General features: G+C 41.9%; 1 protein-coding gene across 2 annotated transcripts; it reads left to right on the forward strand.

Annotated features, from left to right (window-relative positions):
• The first annotated feature begins 114 nt into the window (after positions 1 to 114).
• On the forward strand, positions 115 to 9,808 carry DNAAF6 (dynein axonemal assembly factor 6). 2 transcript variants are annotated; one of them, XM_063170941.1, is made up of 7 exons: positions 115 to 365; positions 1,055 to 1,163; positions 3,471 to 3,534; positions 4,684 to 4,789; positions 6,618 to 6,714; positions 7,508 to 7,593; positions 9,094 to 9,808. In XM_063170941.1, exons 2-7 carry the CDS (start codon positions 1,068 to 1,070, stop codon positions 9,227 to 9,229), a joined length of 585 nt encoding a protein of 194 aa, XP_063027011.1. In that variant the 5' UTR covers positions 115 to 365; positions 1,055 to 1,067; the 3' UTR covers positions 9,230 to 9,808. The 2 variants fall into 2 exon arrangements, with proteins under 2 accessions (XP_063027011.1, XP_063027013.1); XM_063170943.1 differs by having other exon boundaries at positions 115 to 247.
• Positions 9,809 to 10,213: the final 405 nt, after the last annotated feature.

A 10,213-nucleotide genomic window follows, 5' to 3' on the forward strand; every position in this document is an offset into this window, starting at 1 on the left:
CCCATTGGGTGGCGCGGCCGCCACTCGCGCGATGGCGGCTCCGATTGGCTGTGAGGGAGCGAGGGGCGGGGCGTGTCGGGGTTGCTGTGGGGATGAGGGACGCGGCTGCGGTAGCGGAGTGAGGGACTGGGGGGTGACCGAGCGGAGTGAGAGACAAGGGACACCCGGCCGGGTTGCGGGACACGGGGTGCCGGACAGGGGACACCGGGAGCTGAGGGAGCCGCTGGAGCTCCCTCGGGAGGTTTAGGTTGATATCTGGAATGATTCTTCCCCCAGAGGTGGTCGGGCACGGGAACAGGATCCCAGATATTGGTCACATTTCCGAGGCTGGCGGAGTGTAAAGAGCATTTGGACGGCACTCCCAGGTATTGTATTATTATTATTTTCTGCCCCTGATGAGGGGAGAGAATGATGTATCTGATTCCATCTTATCAGAAGGGTAATTAATTACTTTATTATACTATATTATTCTATATTATATTACACTATGTTACATTACATCTAAACTGAATCTGCCAAGCACTCAACCCTGCGCACACTGCCCAGAATCTCGTGCCTGTCCCCCAACAGTCCCCACACACACACACACACACCTGGCACTGGCAGGCCAAGGAAACAAAACTCCATCACTCTGGGTAAACAATCTCCATGTTGCATTCTGCTTTGGCACAAACACAGGCACAGCAAGTAAGAATTGTGTTTTCCCTTTCTCTGAGGTTCAGAGAATGTGAATCCCAGAAATATTCTTGGGAAGAATTGTGCCTTGCTTTTCTCTGTGACGGGAAATGTGGTGACACCCAGGCACGTGCTGGGGTCGGCCTGTCCTGCACAGGGCCAGGAAATCCTGATGGGTCCCATCCCACTCAGCATATTCTTTGATTTTATGTTCCATATTCTTTGATTTCTTGTTCCATTTTACATGATTTGTCATCACACACACAGGAACTTGGCTAAACTTTTCCTTCCCAAACACACAGCAGGAAAATTGTGCTTTGCAGGCTGTTCCAAGCACAATTAGTTCCTGCTTCATCTGCCACTTGTTTTCCCTGCACAGGTGAGCAGTGACTATGGATTTGGACAGCGTGTTCTCAGGCTCTTCCCTGCAGAGCCTTGCCAAACTGCTACGTGATGCTCCAGAGGAGGAGGATGATGATGATGATGTGGTGAGCCTTTCATGAGAATTGCTGCTTCTTTTACATATTGTGCCATAGCCTTATGTTGTTAATCAAGGAGAAGCAAATCTCTTTTTCTTCAGAGTGAGTAAAAGCACAATGAAAACTGTGGTGGTGTTCACAGGGGTCCCAGGATGAGGGAAGAGATGAGAATATTGACTCCATGTTTCAGAAGGCTGATTTATAATTTTATTACTTATATTTTATTAAAAGACAATTATATACTAAAACTATACAAACGAATAGAAAAAAGGATTTCATCAGAAGGCTTGAAAAGAATGGAAAAGAATTATAATAAAATCTTGTGACTGACCACAGAGTCTGAGATAGCCAGACTGTGATTGGCCATTAATTAGAAACAACCACATGAGACCAATCACAGATCCACCTGTTGCATTCCACAGCAGCAGATAATCATTGTTTACATTTTGTTCCTGAGGCCTCTCAGCTTCTCAGGAGGAAAAATCCTAAGGAAAGGATTTTTTATAAAAGATGTCTGTGACAGAAAACCTTAGAAGGTTTTGGTCTGAGTGAAACAGCTCAAGGATCCTTTCAGAGTAACAAGCTCTTGAGAATGAGCAAAATGCCCCAGGAAAACAAGGAGGCATTGTGAGCACCACATGTGAGTGAGGTTTAGTTTTTCAGCCTGAAGGAAAAGAGAACATGGACTTGAAAGAGCTTTAGATACTTCAGATTTCCCCTGCTTTTCCCTGAACTCTGCTGGAGATGAAGACAATTACAACCAGATATGAGGGGAAAAATTTGCTGCGCAGCTTCTGAGTAAGGACCAGAATATCCAGAGGCAACTGAGTGTATTAATTGTGTATGTCAGGCATTGAAGAGCTGCAGAGATAATTGATCACTGAAGTACAACTGGTGTTTGGTGGTTGTAAAATAGGGAAAGGGGAACAATCATTCTAAGGTGCATAATCTGAATGAATAATTGGAGAAATATCTGATTGTGTTCTTCTGTATCAATTCCTCTCAGGAGCAGATGAAAATCTCAGTGTTGGGAGAACACGCATTATTCCTGCAACATGCAACACCTGATTTTATCCAGGCCTGCCTGTGTGCTGGGAAGAAATATTCCCAGGAGCCCCAAAGGTGCCAACAATGTAGAAGGCCTCTGTGAAGGCTTGAAAGTTGGCCAAGTCCCTCAGAATTTTTAACAGATCATATTATGACATGGATAACAACAAAAAAAAAAAAAAAAAAAACAAAAAAAACAAAAAAAAAACAAAAAAAAAAAAAAACCCAAACAAACACACAACAAACCCACAAAAACAAACAAACAAAAAAAACCCAAAAAAACAAAAAGCAAAACAAAAAATCAACAAAAAATCCCTAAAACAAACAGAAAAACCCCCAAACAAACAAAACAAACTAGATAACCAAAAAAACCCCCAAAAACCAGATAACAAAAATGGAAATGCCTGAGTGTTCCTCCAAGTCATTCCTCAACAAAGACCTGACCAGCCCCAGTAATGGCAATCCAAGTGATATTTGGGATAAAAGGGGTGCAAATCCCTTGAAGTTTTATTTCAGTGGTTTCAGATGTGATCCTTCACACCCCAACTATCCTCCATCTGTTTAATGCCTGCATTTTAAACCCTGCATTATCGCTGTACATCTCTGCAGTAAACATCCTGATTTTAAAAAGAATTTGTTTACATCTTATTAATAAAATGAATGACACTTCAGAGACAGAAATGGAAAGTTGCCACAAGAGATGTCAATTAAGTCTGAGTCAATCTGGGTAAATTGAAATCTTTATTTTGATTTAATTTAATGCTCTGTGCATATGAGGCACTTTTATTGAACCAAGGAATCTTCATATATAGAGAAATGCCTCACTTTGGCCTATTAGCACTAAATTGATTCATAATTAGAAGAAAATGTTCTTCCCTCATGATCTCTACAGTAAAAAGCAATCCAAATGCTGTGATGGGGCTTTCATGTAGCACCCTTGGTTTCCTGTAGTATTTTCATGGCAGGAAAAGCATGGAAATTTTGCCAAAATGCCATGGAAACCAAAACTCACAAAGCACATCTGTCTGTGTGACTGGGCTTCTCTGAGTCCTGCTTCAGCCCAGTGTGTCAAGGTCACTTTCTGCTGTGTCAGAGTGAAGGAAAGAGAATTTCCAGTGGTTCACTCATGAAACTGTGGGATAATGTGTTTTCAATTCTATCAGGGGTTTGTTTGACCTTAGATGATGTGTTGTATTTACTGACATCATGGTTGTAACCAAGCTTGGCTCTATAAAAATTGATTTAAGATGCTCTTGCCTTTCTTTGCAGCCACGCTGTTCTGTTGGTGCCATGACTCCTGGGAGTGTTGGACCAGTCAAAAAAGAGACCACCAGTAAGGAGGAACATTTGTGTGGTTTGGCATTCAGTCTCATCTACAGTTCAGCCTTTTTTTAATTTTAATTTAAATTTTAAATTTTAAATTCTGCTGAATTTACAATTCAGTTACAGCAAGCTGTAACAGCTATAAAAGAAGGGTCAGTGATGTTTGAGATGGGCATAGCATGACATTCCTTACAATTGCACTATAAAATTATTCCTTTCCTGAAAGTTTAACTCTAAAACATGCAAAGAGGAGCAGAAAGGGCAATGCCAGAGCAGCCTCCAGTGGAAATGATAACAGTTCAGAGCACAGCCTGGTCAGGGGCTGCAGGGATCATAACTGAGCAGCAAAAGCTCCATATAAGAACTCAGGAAAGACAGGAAGGCAGTTTTGGTGGAGACTTGGCAAAGTTAGTGTTAAGTTTTTTTAGAGCTGAGGTTGTCATATTATTGAGCCCTAAGAAAGGCCAGCAAGGGCCAGGGTGAGTTTTGCAGGAAAGGAACTGTGGCAAATAAAATAGATTATTTTTGCTTTTATTGCTATCCAACAATAACTAGAGATTCTACTCTAAAACTTTCAAGTTTCACATTTACCAGCTTACTAAAAGAATGTTTTTCTATGCAGGACAGACATAAATCATCCTGTTCTGCCCAAAAACTTTCATGTGTATCCAGCCCCTTGTCTGGGCTGTGCCAAATAATTAATGGGAAGAGCTGGATTTCTGTGTGAGGAGGTGATCCTCTAGTGAATGACTCTGCTCACTGAAAATCTCCTGTCAGGGGGCTTGTAGAAGATTAGTATTTCATCCCTCTACACTTTACTGATTTTGAAGTGCTAGATATTATATGCCAGAAAGGAGGATTTCCAGGAAATAAAGGCTGGGTAAAGAAGATTTAAGTGAAAGGAAAACATCCTCCCTCTGCAAATCCTCATTCATAAGAGAGTAAGGTGAAGAAGACTGTAATCATTACCTAGAATGCTTTTAATGCAAAGATTTTTCTAAAGCCTAGAAATACTTTTCCAGGCTTTAGAAAAGGCTTTTCTTTCTTTTTTTTTTTTTTTTTTTTTTTAATTCTTGAAAAATATTCTAAGCTTTCAGCAGCACTTGAGGAACAGAGACATTTCAAAATGTGTCACTGAGATTTTTCTCCTCACTCACAGGTACTTTTCAAGTGAAATCTGAAAACAAGAAAACCATTTGGAATACAGAGGAGGTCCCAGAAGGATCTGAATTTGATGACATGTGGGACCCTAGAGAAAAACCAGAGTAAGAAAGCTGAGACTGCTTGTGTGGGCTTCACATGGCATTAATGGAAATGAGACTTAAACAGCATCTGCAGCCAGCTGAAAAGATTGTGTTGTGCAAGAAGAAAGATATCAGAGTTGCATCTAAAGCAATATGTGAAGAATGGTTTTAACCCCTCTCTTGAAATCTTCTGATCTCAGAACAGAAACTTAGTGTTGGTTTTTCCAGCATAAGTTTATGTGCAGTGTCAGTTACTTGTATAAAGTGGGATTAGGAGGGGAAGTAGGTCAGAAAAACGATTTATTAACTTTAAAATATGCCATTTGTGTGAAATACCTGCTTTTTCCTGCTGCAACTGAGCTGCATCCATTTTTCCATACTCATAAATTCATAAAGTACTCCAATGTATATTTGCATTTCAAAGATTTAAGCTCTTTAGAGACAAATAGCACTGCAGAAGGAAAGCTGTGTGCAGGCAATTTTGAGCTCTTAAATCTTGTCACTCAATCTTAGCCTGTCAAAGCACAACTTGAAACCAGAGGCTTTTCCCTTGCTCACAGAAAAACAGTAGCAAAAATATTCTTGAAGTTAGGCATGTGAGTTGGAGTTTGTAGAGGTCAGAAAGCCCTGAGGGTCAGTCCATAAAGCAGATTTTGCATTTCCAATCACTGTTTCAATGTCCTGAAGTGTTAAATGCTGGAGCACATGGCCAGTAGCCCATGAAGCTGCACATTGTGCACCAGAATCTTCATTTTTTTCTGCATGTTAGTCAGGACATGAGGAGTCCAATTTCCCAGTTAAACACAGGACCTGAGACCCACCTAAATGGGGACTCAGCCTTTCTGAAAATGGGGTTTTCAATTTCCCAGTTAAACACAGGACTTGAGACCCACCTGAGCAGGGACTCAGCCTTTCTGAAAATAATTTGGAATTCACCCTCATGCACAGTTGTCCCTGAAATGGTCACTGTCAGGTACAGAACACGCTGTCTGTATTGTGGACACAGAGATTTTCTTGTGCTGTTCTTTGACCCTTCCCCTCTGCAGTGCTTCTCCAGCCTCAAGCACTTCTGACCCTTGTTGCACAGATGAAGAGAGAGAATATAAGTCTTTACAATAGTTCATCAAATGAAGCAAAGAAAAAGTGCTAGAAGGAAAACAGATGGCCACAGAGGTGCATCCAGAGCTATTAGACACATTTGTCACTGACTTAGGAATTATTACATATGCAGATGCACACTGGAGATGTGAAAGATTTTCAAACAGCTTAGACAAGTGATCCACCCCAGTAATTTTGCTGAACTTAGTAGGAGTATCATATGTTATAAATACAAATTCAGTTTTCCTTTCCTCATTCATTAATTACCAAGAGCAAGGGAATACGTGATTCCACATTTTGTAGATGTGAAGAAAAAGAAAATAAATGCTAGCTGAATGCAAAGCTACAGTCTGGTTTAAGAGTGCTATGCTCAGGCTGCAAGAATATGCTAAAGGACAGAACAGAACACATGTAATTGTGGCATCTCCCTTTTCAAATCCATTCCCAGGAGTTTGTGCTGTTTGACTTGCTGATAAGCATTAGGAAGCATTTCCTGATCCTGCCAAGGCTGGTTGGGGAAGCAGAGGCAGCACAGTGAGAGCTTTGGGAGGTGGAGTGAGTGATTTTCACCTGTCTTCCAGCTGTCCCAGTCATGGCTCTGAACAGAAACCCAGTGCAGATGGATTGGAGCCTTGAAGGGAGACTGCAAAGGAGGAGAGGCAGTGTGAGGAGGATTTAGAGTCCTCTGAGAATCACAGTCTCCTTCAGCCTCCTGCTCCAGAATTCCTAGGCAATGGCTTCTCTTTGGCAGGTATGAGATTTCCTTCAAGCAGCACGTGGGAACAGAGGATGTCTTCTTTGGGATGACTGGGAAAGATCCCTCCACTGCCTGCTGTGAAGATATAGTGGTGAGCTGAGCCTGGAGCTCTGGTCCCTTCTCTGTGCTCTCTCTCTGCCTTTCCCACCTCCCCATCTTTCTGAGGGACGGAATGTAAACACCAACTTCCACTGCTGCCTTTGACTGACCTCCTGTAGCACTATCTCGTGGTTCTCCAAGCATTTTGAGATGGCATTTACACTTGCTAACCTGAGGAACTTGTGTACCTCCTCAAGGACCAAGTGTGCTCAAGGCAATCTCTGCAAATGCATATGCCCCATATAAACTTAAAGGGAATAAAATGTAGCTCTAAGATGAAGTTTCATCTTGGACACACTTTTGGAGAGGAGAGGGGCTGGGAAGGAGATTTTTTTTTTCATCTTCCTGCATTTTTTACAAGCTGTGTGGGCTAGCAAAATGCTACAATACTGACAGCCTTTAAAGTTCCAGCTATCAGATCCTGCCTCATCATTATATAATCAAAGACCTCCCTGGTTTCTGAGCTCCAGGACAGGTAGAAGTGCTGTGTTATCTTTCTAGCAGAAGCAAACTGTCCCTGCAATGCACAAAGCCCGAGGCTTTGCTGTGTTGAACACCTGTCAAGCACATTAGCAGCTCAGGAACTGGAAGAGAATGGGATATCAATACACATCACTAAGCTATTGAAAGCAGTCATTATCACTGTCGGATTTGCTCTGATACAAATTACCTACTCAAAACGTTGCTCTTTGATACTAGCATTGAAATATTCATGAAAATGAGCTCTTTTATGGCTTTTAGGGCAACATATGTAATCACAGCTTTACCTCTGCCCATCGTTTCAGATTAAAATCAAGCTGCCAGAGACCAAGTACTCAGACATCACATTAGACATCCAGGACAAGGTTCTTGACCTTCGAACTCCCAAAAAGTAAGTGCAGCACAACTGATAAAAGTACAATTAATATCCTGTTTGAAATGGGGTTTAGCCAAGCTTTTAACTGCAGTCTGTGTGGAAAGCAAAGCTAAAGATTGTACTATTAATAATTGCTTGTGAAAAATAAATACAGAAAAACCGCTCATAGTCCATCCATAGGTGCACAATCTGCTGGCTTTGAATCTGTGATGCTGTCCAGTAAAAAGCTTTGGGACAGATTTTGGCTACTTAAACAACAAGTATCAGGGGCTCAAAACACCTGGCAAAAAGCTGCCCAAGATCTTGAAAGACTTAGTCTAGTATTCCAAAGCACTAATTTGTACAAATGCGTATGACTGAAGGTGGTAAAAAAAGTGCAGATTAATTTTCAGTAGCTGAAAGCCAAATTATGGACATACCCAAGCAAAAATGCAGAGCTGGAAATGTTACAAGGTTTTCTAAAGAGTTTTCCTTTGATTTTTTTTAATAGGGCTATTTCAAGCCTACAGAGATAACTGATAATACACTCTTGGATTTCTCAGTCTTCTTCCATCTCTCCCTCAGTGTGCAATTCTTCTGCCTGAGATTTCCTGATAATTCCCATGTCTGTTTTCTCAAAGTCCTTCTTCACAAAGGCTGTTTTTATAAGAAACCTTAATCCTCTCTGGGCTGACTTGCTGCACTGAATGGGGTGTGGGAAGATCTATATGAGAATAGCTTTCTGCAGATAAATTCCAGGAGCAGGCCATGGATTAAGGCCTAAAGAAGTCCCCAGTAGAGTAACTATAGAAAAGCCATTTTTCTCTGCCAAAACCAGGCAAAATCAGTTACCCTGTGCTTGGTTTTAACCCAAGGATGCAACAGGAGTGGAAGAAGGTTTGGGAATGTTTGTTTTGAAACTGGAAAATTGGGAGAAATAATTGTTCAGCTAATGACTTGCTGAACCTATGGGCAGTAAAAGAAGGAGCTTAATGCAATGCTGCAGATGTAGGAAAACCTCAGCATCCTTTTCCTTTTGCAATTCTATTTTTTTGGTGACTCAGATCTGCCATTATCTTCTCAGTACCCAGCTGTCTCTAGTCACAAGCCTAGCAAATAAAAAGTTCACCATAAATCTGATGGTTGCTTGGGTACAGCCTGAACCAGTGCTGCTTTCACAAATATAAGTGCAAGTCTCAGTATGAGGGAAACAATCAAGATGTCAAGTTCTACATACTGAAAAACTTTATTCTCCCACAAATGGGTAAAAAGACTCCAAGCAACTGCTTCCAGCTCTGTAGTTCTGGGGCTGCTCCTAAGCCAGGCTGCTTTTAAGTGATAAAAATATTTCAATATTTCTATCAATATCCACTTTGCTGTGCATGAAGTGTTGCAGGAACCCCATCACAACAAGGAGATTTATTGGGACAAGATTCCCTGCCATACTGACTGAGGAATTGCAGGAGTAAATTGCAATGATTTCTCAACTGCTCACCTGGTCTGAGACACTGACATCCCCTGTGTCCTGTTTTACAGCAAGCTGCTGCTGCACCTCCCCTACCCTGTGAACAGCAAGGAGGGCAGAGCTCGTTTTCTCTCTGAAGAGGAGATCTTGGAAGTCACCTTGAGAGTGTCGAGGAAGTTGGATTTCATCAATTTTTCTGATGGGTAGAAAGATAGAGAAAGTTTGCAAAAACTAATGTTCTAGTTTGAAGGCTTTTGGAAACCCAACTTGTTCTGAAATAGTAGATGGCTTCCCTTGAGCAGTCCAGGGAATGTCTCTGGAGAAATGAGTCAGGAGGAGCACAGCACCACAGCTTCTAACAGCTGATGCTGTCTGACCCTCACACTGCTCTGGTTAACTTTCTGCTTCCTGCAGTCTGGAACAGCCCCTGTGAGTCAGAAAGTGGGAGATTTCAGTTCAAAAGCCACAGGAAGCCTTTGTGTGGCCATGGCTGAGGTAGCACAGTGAGGCTCAGGACAATGGCTGCTGCTTTGGTTCCATTCCAAGCCTTGCAAGTGCTACTGTCCTTGCTTGGAGTCCAGTGCTGGGACTGGGGCCAGTTCAGAATCTTCTCTTGCCTATTTCTTGGTGAGGAGATCATTCTGCAGGGATCCATACCCACACCTGAGGCTCCTTTACACTGGCAGAACAAGTTAACCAGCTGTAGTTGAGTTGCTGAACATCTCAGCTCTTTTGAACAGGTTTTTGACAATTTATGGTTCAGTGTTGTCTAGTCATCTGCTGTCCCTGCACCTATTTCTCTGATCTTTCTTGATTAATAAAATAATAGGTTCTAAGGAACAGTTCCAGTTATCTTTGAGTCTGCCTTCTCTATATTATGCTCTGAGAGACCTCATAAAAGTTGAGATAAGAGGAATTTTGCATAACAAAGGTTTTCTCACAGGGCTGAAATGCTGCAAAATCTGTTCTTTGGCCTTCAGGTCCAATCTGGAGATACAGAGTTGGGTAACCAGGCTGTTTCTCTCAGTAGCTGCTGGGCAAATATATAAATTTAACATTGTTAGTCCTGCAGGAAGCAAAGGTACTTGCTCAATGATCAAAGTGGAGGGGAGAAGCAGGTCCATGTTAATGGCACACTTAACCAAAAGCCTGTGAGTACTTTCAGAGCAAAATGGCTTTGAGTCCTGCATT

Source organism: Melospiza melodia, chromosome 16, assembly GCF_035770615.1.
Source record: "Melospiza melodia melodia isolate bMelMel2 chromosome 16, bMelMel2.pri, whole genome shotgun sequence".
Classification (NCBI taxonomy): Eukaryota; Metazoa; Chordata; class Aves; order Passeriformes; family Passerellidae; genus Melospiza; species Melospiza melodia.

Excerpts from the sequence above, each read along its gene's own strand:
- DNAAF6 (XM_063170941.1), top strand. The coding sequence starts at position 1,068 with ATGGATTTGGACAGCGTGTTCTCAGGCTCTTCCCTGCAGAGCCTTGCC. Across the intron at positions 1,164-3,470 it reads AGGATGATGATGATGATGTG|CCACGCTGTTCTGTTGGTGC; the intron begins GTGAGCCTTTCA and ends CTTTCTTTGCAG. Across the intron at positions 6,715-7,507 it reads CCTGCTGTGAAGATATAGTG|ATTAAAATCAAGCTGCCAGA; the intron begins GTGAGCTGAGCC and ends CCATCGTTTCAG.